At 34.3% G+C, this 13,304-nt stretch overlaps 1 protein-coding gene across 2 annotated transcripts in view; it reads right to left on the minus strand.

Moving 5' to 3' along the window:
- The window catches only part of LOC117100714 (tripeptidyl-peptidase 2-like), a 38,249-nt gene extending 25,576 nt beyond the window's left edge, over positions 1-12,673 (minus strand). For both annotated transcript variants that reach the window (XM_033240503.1, XM_033240502.1), the window contains exons 1-8: positions 12,485-12,673; positions 9,256-9,384; positions 7,698-7,793; positions 6,225-6,332; positions 4,008-4,132; positions 3,466-3,563; positions 2,054-2,274; positions 701-777 (exon numbers count right to left, since the gene is read on the minus strand). In XM_033240503.1, the coding sequence (XP_033096394.1) occupies positions 701-777; positions 2,054-2,274; positions 3,466-3,563; positions 4,008-4,132; positions 6,225-6,332; positions 7,698-7,793; positions 9,256-9,384; positions 12,485-12,649 (1,019 nt within the window). In that variant the 5' untranslated portion in view covers positions 12,650-12,673. The remainder of the gene's footprint in view (positions 1-700; positions 778-2,053; positions 2,275-3,465; positions 3,564-4,007; positions 4,133-6,224; positions 6,333-7,697; positions 7,794-9,255; positions 9,385-12,484) is intronic.
- Between the last annotated feature and the right edge of the window lie 631 nt (positions 12,674-13,304).

Raw genomic sequence — 13,304 nt, forward strand, 5'->3', positions numbered from 1 at the left:
ATACAACAAAATAGAACAGTCACATTTAAAAAGAATCCACCTAAATTGCACAACCCCCAAATATTCAAATACCCTTATAAATTATTAGTCTCAAAGCAATTATTTATTACCACCTATAAAAAAAATTATAATTAATTTCTGAACATTACCAAAATATATAAATATTTATTAAAACATTACATTTATTTATTGAATTATTACATTATTGAAAATTAATTGGCAAGACACAGATGGATAAGCAACAGTAAAGGTACTGAATATCATTATTAATAGTTGGTTGGTACCAATTACTTTTAAAATGACATTTGAGGAAGACTGCTTTTAAAACACCTAATTAGATATCTGTCACATGATATGTAGAATTAATATCATGTGACACTGGGTATCCATTTTGTACATTTTCATGTAATTTAGTTCAGTTAGTTTTGTACAATTACACATACCCACCCTAATAAAATGTTTTAATTTGATGAAAAGACAGACTGTTCCATTCAGAAGAAAGGTAGACCTAATTCTACTTTAAATCTATTTTATTTTTATTACATAGCACATGTTATATTTTGCAATGAACAGAATATTTTCCATTCAACTCAGCTCTGCCTTAAATAGAACAGTCTATCTTTAAAAGTATTCTTACCTTTGCACTCATAAACATTCATTATTTTGAATACAATTTATATTGTCATAGTAGTGCACTTACCCAGAGTTCGGGATATGAGATGCTTCTCCATAGCTAAAATTAACAAGGTCAGCTTTTGCTCGTGATACTTCAATCATCTATCAAAAACATACAAATTATTGCAAATATATGAAGGGAATCAGTGTAGTAATTTTTCAATGAACAATTTAATGTGAATATTTATAACAAGTTTGAAAGAAAAACATTAAAAAGTAAGGCAAATTTGTCTATGTATATCACTATTGATGATTAAAAATAAAATATCAATATATAACCTACTCCTTACTTAAAAAAAAAAAAATTCACTGTGTATGAGCAGCACAATTGTTTTTTTTTTTTAATTAAATTTATTACAAAGTACTGTATAGTAATTGCAAGAATAATAAGGTCGTCTCTTGGATTTTGTCATTTTTGAGACAGCTGTAAACAATCTGTCAGTCCTTTATATTAAACTGATCTATCACTGTTGAATGACTACTGAGCAATCAGCACATGTCTAGTAAAGAGGTCGAGTTACAGCAGAAAAAAAAAACACCAATAATTTCCCAAAGAGATCAGAAATTCTTAAGAATTCAAAACCAAACAAATATTTTCCTTTCATTCATAATTTGAAATGCCATAGAATATTTTGTGCTATATAATGTGTAAATATTTATGTAGGCCATCTATAATTTACTTACCTTACAATTACTATTAATATTATTATCATTATATATTAGTAAAATTTAAAATTAGCAAATTTATTGATTGTGTTGAGCTATGAACACATAACAAAATAAAATTTAACAATTTAAATGCTAAATTTATTAAATGTTTCCTTCCCAATTAAAACATGCATAGAATTACAGATCCTTATTATTTTTCTGACTAAAGCAATGTTTCTGATGTGTGCTATACAATGGTATATTTATAGGCCTATAGGTCATCTGTAATGTATTTACGACTGTTGTAGCATTACACATTCTGCTCCCATAGATTGTTGCTACTGCATTTAATGAATCCAAATATTGTTAATCATTAAGGAAGCAATACAGATAAAAATAGGCACAAACACCATGAACAAAAATAAAAGTGCTTACAACTTCCCTACATCTTTGCTGATATAAATCATGGCAGCAGTTCACAGAGGAGGCCTGGCAAAATCCTGTTAAAAACACCAATGGGTGGCACTTGTCATCACTAGATGACATCATTATCCAAGAGTGATATACCTGCCAACTTTGTTGGCGTCTGATGCGAGGGAAAAAAATTGTATATAGCGGCCTCTAGCGTATATAGCGTCTACAGCAGCTCTTTACAAGATTGAAATATATACCTTATAGGATGAAAATATCTTTACTAACAAAAGAAAAAAGTATATAATAAACTGCTTACGGCTCGAACCAAAGCACTCCCTGTCTCCATTGAACCGAGTCGTGAGTCACCTATTTTGAGGGCTAGTATCTGAGCTCCTGGGGCAAGTCCATTCTTATCTGGTTCATCAGGAAAGTGGGCAGCAGCAATACTTGCCACATGAGTTCCATGCGAACAAGCGTTGGTTACGATAGACAACATATTTCCTTCTTCATATATATTCACTGAATAATTTAACATATCTACAAAAATTTAAACAAAAAACATAAAATTAAAATCATTATGTAAAAAATCAATAACTAATTATGAAATGATTACAGAAACTTTAGAAATTTTTTAATATTATATTTTCTTATTTCCTCATATTTCTTTATATACACATTCACATTTTTTCTATATTATTACTGTACTTTCTAAAATTTCTCCATACTTCTTTCTTATATTTGAATTTATTTCTTTCTATATTTTCCATACTTTTTTCATTTGTCTCTTATGGTTACAGTACAGTAGAACCTCGATTTTACGTACGGCATGGGACCAGAGGGCATATGTAAATCGGGGTATTAGTAAAATAGAGGTTGGGTTAAATTTGTGGTAACCTTTGACCTAATACGTACGTAACGCTCAATATACGTACGTATGAACGAACGATGTTACATAGCTAGGCTAGACCTAGCCTCTAGACCTATGAATAAAACCATGTGTTTAGTGTTTTTATTCATCACTTTACGATGTCATAATAAAGTGTTCAAATAAAACCATGTGTCTAGTGTATTAATTCATCACTTTATATCTTTTATTTAACTAAAGAACATGAAAATATTGTAAGATTACCTATACGACAAAGGTATAACTTGGGAATTCCCTTCATGCCTATTCAAATCTGGGCCTGTTGAGACAAACTAAACCCATGTGCACTGGGCGAGCCAACCATTAGCGTTCGTGTACGTGAAACAGCAAAAATGTGCACTGCACTTGGCGAGCCAACCAATTAGCATTCGTGTACGAAACTATACCTACTCAGCTTCGTGTGAAAATTCGACCAGACAAGTTTTTCCATGGTTTGCCACACGAAGCTGAGGAGGAAAGCAATAATTTTGAGCACCATCGGTAGTTGTTCATTTCACTCAGTTCATGTGGTTTTAGATTATAACAACCCCGTATTAGACTCAATCAACGTTGCTGTTTAATGAAAATATGCATTATGGTTTGTTTATTGTTATAGTTTATTGTCTTTTTACTTAGGGTTGCTCTGAAAAGGGCCATCTGTTTTGAATATTTTTGGGGTTTTTGATGACGTCATCGTCGATACGAGGTGTACGTAAAACCGAGGGTTCGTATAACTGGGGTACGTAAAAACGAGGTTCTACTGTATTGGTTTCTTAATTTCTTTTGATATTTCTATTTTTGTTTTTTCTCATTTTTCCTCTTACCTGCATTTGAGAAGGTTGAATACTGCTGGTTCTCTTTGAATGAACTTAGTAATGATGATGCACCTAAGTTTCCAACTTCACTTGTGTCTACACAAGCTCTGAAAATTAGCATTCAAACATATAGAAATTTAGCAAACATAAACAACAAATCTGTAGTTCATTCTCATTACTAATGCTATGCAAACTATTACCTTATTCATCAAGAGAGACGGATAGCTCAGTCGAATAAATGTGTGATAACCAATTAAGTGTGCACTAAACTGTCAAGTCCCTAGGGTCCCTGGATTGGTTTCATCAATGCTCTCAGCTAGTTCAGATAGAAGACTGCAAGCTGTTAACCCATTACTCTAAATTCTAAATAGTTAAATCTTAAATATTTAGAGGAGAATTAAGGTTTCAGAGAAGAATCAGTAGGTATATTATTGACTGACAGAGCAAACAATAACAATTATCAAAATGTCAAACCCTAGTATAGAAGTTAAACTTTGAACTCTGCACCCAAAAGCCCTTCCCAAATACTCAACTTTATAACACAGACTTACTTCCATGTGTTCCCATCGTGAAATGCAATGCAATCAAAGACTGGCCCAGGGTCACTGAACTTCTTATCTGAACTGGTCAGGTGATCCAGTAAGCAAGAAAGGTCATCTTTTTCCAGCTTTTCTTCCTACAAAGTAGTGGTAATAACAGTCAAAAAGTAGAAATACTTATACAACTTAGAAGAGCAGGAAATTAAAAAGGCCAGGAACCATCAACAATTTCAATATCAATCTAAAATTTTCAAGGAAGTAAAGAACAGTTCATTTGTATAATTATTTAGGTATGGAAAAAGCGAAAGGAAATTGAGATGACGAATGATTGTAATTTGTATTTATGTTCGTATAGGTTTACAGGATTTAGGATTTCTTCAATGTGATACACAAAAAGGATAAAACACAAAAGTCCTTAACGTGCGCAGAGGCCATTTTGCATGTCTTGATCACAGAATACTATGTGTCAATTATAGGAATTTGTGCTTTGTGTTACGGCAAGGCGAGCGATTTAAAACAAGAGACAAGAAATAGTTTAAATAAACATATTAATTTAAACATTTGTGATAAATTTGGTATTCAAAAAGTCTAAATATATTCAGCACGACTAAAAAAAAAAAACAGGTTTAAAGTTGAGTATACAAGCATAGATAATGCATGGTTGCACACTTGGTGTGCTATTACATTAGTATGAACCAATCAATGACAGTCAAAACTGCAACGGTTATTCTGAAAAGCTGTTAATTGGGTCTTCCAATATTATTTTCACATGATAGATTGTTAATTCAGCCAAAACACAATACACTCAGACCTGACAACTAAATTATTTATTTTCATGAAATGTCATAGATACAGGAACATGAAGATGCACAATAGAAAGAAAGTAATTAAAATTACAGCCAATCAAAAGATAAAAGGGCTCCGGATGTTCAATTTGAAGAAGCATTAAGTGAAGTACAGTATTTTTGCAGAGTTATCACATTCTCCTACCGTACCATGAAAGAACAAAAAATGCACTGCTATAAATGTTGAATATTGTGCATTTTTCCATTAATGTCTTTGTTTTTCCACATATTCTGATGCTAATTTGTATATTTAATTATAACTTAAAATCTTTAGTATTTAATTTAGAATAAGAAGAGTTTTTCTTGTTGTACTATTGTATAAAATTTCTTATATTTTTTATCCCTATATCTAAGAAATTAAAATTGTTTACACGTTTCCTCTTCCTATACTTTTATCTGATTATCCTATCCAAGTTCCTGGTCACTAGCAATGGCAGTTTAAAATAAATATATTCTCATATATTTAGCGCAAATTCTATTGTTCTTTCCACTCATGATTTGCAATTACCAGTGTCATATCACACTCATATTGCAAAATCACTATTTGGCATAACACTAAATACAGTGAACAGTTTTAAATTGGCTACAACTTTTGAATTAAGAATTTTTCCTTATTGTATTATTTTATAAAATGTTTTATATTTTATATAATTATTTTTTACCATTGAATTGTTCATTTTGCATACTTTTACATAATACTTTTTTACATAATTACCTTTAATGTATTATATATGATGCAAAAAATATATAATAAATTATTGTGCAGTATAAGAAAACTTTACATAATGCCCCTTTCACGAATAGAGGATGATTTATAAAAGTTCTAAAATTGTGATCTTCCATAGGGATTCGTACTCAAAACATTCACATTTAATAAAATTTTATGTTTAGTCAAGACGATAGGATGCTGTCAAGATGTATTTCGGCAGTAATGCGATGACACTGCTACAAATTACTGTATAACGATAGAGATACAACGTTAAGACTTGTCGCAACATAATACGAATTACCAAGATTGTATTAATACGTCACTACGATTTTACAAAGACGAAGGCACGACGTCAATACGATTTACCAAGACGCCTATTTGAATTAACTAATCACATTAAAAAAAAGGCACAGTAACAAATATTTGACTGTTGTAGTTGTCGCCATATTTGTTGATATTCAACCATGTTAAAAAACCTACAATATGCAAGCTGCTGCTCTAGGTCTTGTGGCCACTACGAATGCATAAATCGATGTCATGATTGACCACAAAATTTAGTACGCCACTGCCTTTTTAAAAAAAAAAAAAAAAAAAAAATATGTTCAATCGTAGCAAAAATTATGAATATGTGAAAGGGGTATAATGCACATAACAATTAAAGCAAAATGTGTAAACCTGTTTAGTGACTGTTGTATGTGCAGCATCAAAAACATCCTGCTTCCTCATAACTTCTGTCACGGCCTGTCGGTGTCCAGGTTCCCATAGCTTCTGTCGGCGCTCTTTCTATGAAAATAATGTGTTAGTAATTTAGTGAGGTTACAACAATAGGTTACATTTATGGATTTTGTTCACTTCCATTTAACCATACTATCTGTGTTACAATGGTGTAAAATTAGGATTATTGACATGGGTGGGGGTTTAATGGGGGTGCGAAGGTAAGTGGGTGGCTTGATGATTAAATGAGGGGCTATCTGGCTAAATAAAGTGATAAAAGATAGGCTCCCATTTTACTCTTTTTCACTTAAATATTTTATATATTTGTTGTTTGTTGTTTTTTATGTCATTTTATTTACCAAGCATAACAAATAATAATAATAATAATAATAATAATAATAATAATAATAATAATAATAATAAATAATAGTAATAATAATTTTTAAATGATTCACCTGATTGAAAAAAAATATGAATATGACCCATAAAATAAAATAATAATAATAATAATAATAATAATGATAATAATAATAATGGTATATTTATACAGCGCATATTACACATTGCAATCTTGAATCTTGATATGGGGTGATTTTTAACTATTTGCATTTGATTTTTGAACAGCAAATTTCCAGTTGGAGAGGGTGGTATGATGGCTGGAGGTACAATCTTTTCTACAGGTATGTGTGCACCCCCAACCCTCCTGTAGATATGCCACTGCTATGTCAACAGAGCCTAATAAACTTGAAGATTAAAATTTATCATTTTTAGATTTCAATAGATATAGTTGGTAACTGGAGTCATGTGACAACCCTAGTTCCCTCTAGAATTAAAGAGCCGTTCAAATAAAGACCACCATTCGCATCCACCAATGAATGTCATCCACCAATGAATGTCATCCACCAATGAATGTCATCCACCAATGAATGTCATCCACCAATGAATGTCATCCACCAATGAATGTCATCCACCAATGAATGTCATCCACCAATGAATGTCTATGTTTCTAATTAAAGACCAAAGCTGCTATAGACCATGAAATCTCCAGTCTTCAAAAGTGGTCTTTAATTGCAGGGAGACTTGTAGTTGGTGCAAAATTACGATATATAACGAAATGTAGTTCCTTCAGAGGGTTTCTGCTGTAAAGCAATAATGTTTATGTGGTTTTTTAAAACCATAACATTTCCAATATCTATTAAAATTGTTTACATATTTCCTTTTCCTGTACAGTACTTTTATCTGATTAACCTGCATGTTACACCAATTATTAACGTAACATGAACACAAGTTCCTTGTAAATGAAGTCCTCAATTCAGCCTCTGACTGCTATGGACTTTTTGTTTTTATTTTGAATATTTGAATAAAGATACCGAAATATATTACTATTATTATCTCTCATTCAACATGTTCATAGTTAGCCCACGGTAGTCCTACCTGAATGCGCTCCTTCAGGCCCTTTGGATATAGTTTATATGCATTTAGCACACCAATATGATAACTCCCAGATGGATTTTTCCAGTTAGCTGGAATCTGAAAGATAACAAAAATAAATATTTATTATTTGATTTAACTGAGTAACAACACCTAGTCAATATAAAAAGTTATAACAAAATTGCTTGTAAAATCAACTCACAGCAGCCAAAGTACACAAAAAGACAGTTCTCCACTCTTTCAAGATCCATTGTTTGTGTGCACATACTAAAATGCCACAGGACCAACAGCCTAATGGTCATTCAAAAGGACGAGGTAATTTAAGCTAACCAAACCCAACAATTACACTGACATGTCTCTTGAAACTCAAAGTCCAACCCTTACCACTGCACGAACATGCCCTCAAAAGAGAGTAAAAATGGATTGATTATTTTGCAATGTTTTTCTTCAGGTAATCATAAATCATAATCAATCGAAGTAACTTGTATAGTGCCAAATTCCATCACATGAAGTAATGTTCTGTAGCGCTGAATGGCGATGGTATACTTACCGAGTGCACAAAATGGTTAATTTCATAATTAAACAAGTTAAAAAATTTATTTTTCTTCAACAACAACAATAATAATAATAATAATTGTAGTATCAGCATTGTTGATTGCTGTTATTGTGATGGAAATGCTTTGCAGAAAATGTATCATTTTAGTTTCTTTTTTAAAATGGTAACATTTATTGCAGTTTTTATGTGAAGAGGCAGTGTGTTCTATAAAAGAGGAGCTGCACAAGAAAGTGACTGTCTACCATAAGTTTGGAGTTTCCACTTACGAACATGAAGAAGATGTTTAAAGGATCTCAGGTTAGGAGAAGACGTTTGGAGCGGAATGAGATAATAGATATATTGAGGCGCAAGGCCATGCAGAGCATAATATGTGATTAACAGGATTTTATATTGGATGTGTGAGAATCGGAGTATGTGTTGTGAAATCTTAGTTCGGGTGATGAGTCTAGCTGCGGTGTTCTGTGCAAGTTGAAGATGGTGTAGACTTTTTCCTGGAAAACTGAACAGAAGAGCAATCTACATCTACTAAGATACTCGTCAAAGACAGTCAGCATCTGGACGAAGGTGCTCAGCTGCCGATAGACAGCATGTGCCAGTGCAATATTAAGTGCTATGTGCATGCAACTATATACAATTATAACTACCAATTACATGGTCTCAATAGCACCCTAGAACTGCTCTAAAGTACTGTAGGCAGTACTCTACACTGATTTCCTTGGGAAGTGCACCCCAGTCTTGTCGGGTCTAGCAGAAAGAACAGCATGAACAATTTTCTTACAGGATTCGGTTGCATTGTATCTTCTAACATGTCTTATTTTTTGTAGGTGGTAGTGAATTGAACGGCATTACATAACGTTACTTTTGCATTTACTAGACATTGGCCCTGCACATACCAAATAAAGTTTTTATTATTTTTCGATAATAAAACAAAATAAACCATCATGGGTTTTGTTTTCTAAAGGGTTCAAGAATTGCTGCAATCGGTAGTATTGTACTTTGACTAACCGTTAACTTGCGTCCAGTTAGGCCAGTAATTTCACCATCTTTCGCTTCAACCACTGTGGATGTTACTACATCTCCACTACCCGTTGTATCAATGATGTCAACAATTTTAGGCCTTCCATCTGTCGTAACCTGTTGTAAAAAATGGAAACTGCATGCATAAATATTTGAAACATATTGCACAGAATTTAACCCTTTCCAGTCGTATGGCGTTGCGATGACGCCCTCTTTCACCATACTTTATAGCGAGGGATGTCGTACGTACACCCTGTATAGATTTCATAATTTTTTTATAGCTAGCCTGCCCTCTATAGGATTGTTTGAGAGTGATGTAGGAGTATTTCTGCAGAGGGCCTCCTGTATTCAGACCAAATAAAATGCCTGCACCCAGTAAAAACATGACATTTAGTGTAGATGATGTAATTTCTCAGTTTTGGCACAGCATCAGGCAATGGTAACGGGGCAGACTGGAGAGGGTTAATACTGTAACAGAATTTGGTATTTGGTCACCAAGGTAATGGGGAATGGACTAACCCAGATATGAAGCAGGGGTGGCGCCAGGATTTGCCTGACGGGAGGGGCTGAGGTCCCCGACAGGGGTCAGATTTCACCGACAAAAGCAAAGTGGCTGTGGTCGAGCTTCGATTTTAGAGTCTACTAATATATAGAAAATACATATAATTTTTTTTTCTCCTCGACGAATTGTGCTTTTTTTCCCCGACTGGGGGGCCCTGGCCCCCGCGGAATGATCTGTAAGATATAAGTACCAGTTTAAGATTCTATCTATTTTCTGCCCCTGAACTATTGTAATAACGTGAGTCAGGGTGAGTGATCACAATTGTAATTAAATACTGAATCGGACGTACTGAATAAAGAGTTTGGCTCACCGAGAGTGAGAATCTTGAGTTCGTTTATTTGTTATTTACTAAAGTCCAGGGCCAGCAGCTATGGCCAAACCCATGGTCATCCTAACAAGTACTAGGTCCGTTACAATACAAACAATCTCACACTACAGTGTACAGCAGTCAAAAAGAGGCCTAGCCTAGGAATATTCTAATAACATAGAGAATCTGGGTCGAATGTTTTTAGAGCTAGAGCATTCATCACTAGGGCATAGGACTAGGATCATGCCAACTTGAGTAACTTATTTATTTATTTTTATCTAGGCCCTAACAACTACTGTACGCCTACCAAAGTTGGTGCTAATACGGTTTCGCATCCAGCCGTAAAAATAATTACTAATTAGTAATACTTAACAGTTACAATTATTCAATACTAATACATTCCTTGATGATTTGACTTTTTACAAATGCACTTATTATCCAATAATTATGGTTTCTTAATTAAGACGGTTAACGTCTTCGCAGTGCACCATTTTCATACCTGGTTTATACATGCCAACAACTTTGCGGTGTTGCCAGAATCACGAAAAAATTATACCGTGGTTGCCAGATAGGTGTGCGCTGAGTTAAGCGTATCTAGTGGAAGTAGTATGAATGTCACTCAAAATGTTATTCTACTTTTCGCTTTTATTTTTATCTTCATCAAAAAAAATACATACTACAAAGAGATGAAATACAAAACAATACAAGTTACGAAAAATACATACTACAAAGAGACGAACTACAAAAACAATACAAGTTTCCGCAATAATTGGTCACAAAAATTACAATTGGGTACAAATTATATGACAGACGCTGGAAACCTCAACAGTCGTCGACCATGGTGCGGGGGAGTTCCTATCGATATACAGTACAGTACTGTCCTAATTATTGGTTAATTAACTTAATTAGAAACTATAACTATGAAATAATAAGTGGCTAATCTGAAAGACAAATCATCAAAGAACATGTTAGTGTTGAATAATTGAAAGTTATAAATAATTTGGTCACCATTTTCAGGGCTGGATGCGAAACCGTATTAGCGCCCCAAAGTTCCGTAGTCCTAGGCTAGGCCTCCTCGTATCTATTACTGTAGGCCTACTATACTTAGCGAAGGCCTAGGGCCTAGGTCTAGTAGTAGTAGAAGCTGCTTAGGCTAGGCCTAGGTAGAGGCCTGGCCTAGAGGGGCTGAGCTAGGCCATCTAAAAAAAAAAAAAAAACACAAACAAACCCTGGTAGCTAGATACAAAACCGATAGAGGGTGCTATAGATCGGCAATACAAACATTGCGATAGAAAATAGTGCCCCGACGGAGATAGGATATCCGATGTATTAATTGGGTATTTCACGGAAGTATACAACAATTTGACCGAATTACTTCCAGATAACACTCTAGAAATGATTACTGGACCAAGTTATTGGCTTTTTAAGCGCGCGAATTGATTTAGTAGAAGTTTTTTTAGTACAACCAATGATTTTCAATAATAAAAGGAAACCTTCGCTAGTTTTTTGGTTAACATGTTTGCTTTCTTCAGTTTTTAAACTGTAAAGATAAGTAAGTTTTAAATAATATTTGTGAGCATATTAATTGAAATAGATGGCATAAAATTCTATTGTCTTATTACGTACCGCAGCTAGGCTCATACAAATAGAGGGCGCCCTCGTTAATTTGCAGCGGCTACAGACAGGGTAAACAATGTTTTCCCCGCTGGCCACAGTGTTGTCTGACTGAGGCCTGCAATTAGGCCTAGAGTTATGCGATGCAATATAATTTATTATACGTAGAATCTATAAGTTGATAAAAATTATTAAATCTAATATAAATATACATACTAAAGTACTAAATTATAATCGTTAGTAATTGTCAAGTATCATTTTAACATGGCCTAAAATGCTACATAATTACACTGTAAGGGACACACTTCTTGTAAATAAAAACAATACAAAAGGAATTAACTCCAGCAAAAAACATATTTAAAATAGCAATATCTCCGCTAATATTGGTCCGATTTACATAATTTTTGTTTTAAAATGCTTCATTCAGTTATGTCTTTCTATTCAAAATAAATAAAAAAATATTTGGGACATTTCAATTTTTTTTTGTTTCTAGCTAGCTAACCCTGGCCTACTAGTAGGTAGGCCTAGACAACGCCCTAGGACTTTGCCTACATTTCGTAGGGCCCATTCCTAGGCCTCCTAGCCTAGAGGCCGAGGCTAGCTTAGGTTCTCGCCCAGCTTGGCCCCATATGCCTAGGCCTAAGGTAGGCCTAGCTACTTAGTTAGGCCTAGGCCTAGGCCTAGGGCCTAGCCCTAGAAATTGAATCAATTGACATTATAAATATTGTACACACCTGAAGCCCAGCAGCACCAGGATCAACACCTGTATCAAGGATTGCAATAAGTACTCCACGTCCATCATGTTGTGGGTATTTTGACAAAAATGAATAAGCACCCGTTTCTTTTTTTGGTAATAAACCTTGAACAGGGAACTCACTTTTTTCTACGATTGTCGCCATTTTCACTCACCTAATTTCTGATAGAGGGCGCCGGTTTGCGAAAGTCACGTGGTATTCACCGTCCATTTTTGTGTCCATGGGCTTCGATGAACACCAGTGTGACCACTGCTTGGGTATTTACCCAAGACCTTGGGTATTTTGACTTGGTCTTGGGTTCTTGGGTATTCCATTCAAATCCTTGGGTATTTTTTTAACTAAGAAAATTAAATATTTTTGTCAGAGGAAGAATTAAGAAGTAACAAAGTATATTTCAGTCCATTCAAGTAAGCAAAACTCAACGAAGTGCACATAACATTGTTATTAATTGACTGTTAATTGCCCGTAGCCATGGGGGTTTTTAGGGGTTCGGGCGAACCCCCCTTTTGCCAGCGAACCCCCTTAGCCAGAAAACGATCCCCCGTTTCCAAAATAGTGCAATTTATTACAAAATGGGAGAATTTTTGTCGCTATCGATCGTATTCCGATCGTAGAAATCAAAACAAAGCTGCAGCCAGCTGAATGACGTAACCAGCAAGACTTCAAAATGAATGAGAGGTTTGTTGCCTAGTCTATTTAACCAATCGCGTGCTCCGGAGTTTATTTACTTTGGCACGACGTCATCACAAAAGTTTGGGCCTCGACATTTTTCATTTCTCTGGGATCGAGGATATGCGAC

This window comes from Anneissia japonica, unplaced genomic scaffold, assembly GCF_011630105.1.
Source record: "Anneissia japonica isolate Jap-2015-1 unplaced genomic scaffold, ASM1163010v1 scaffold1430_len515961_cov162, whole genome shotgun sequence".
In the NCBI taxonomy this organism is placed as follows: domain Eukaryota; kingdom Metazoa; phylum Echinodermata; class Crinoidea; order Comatulida; family Comatulidae; genus Anneissia; species Anneissia japonica.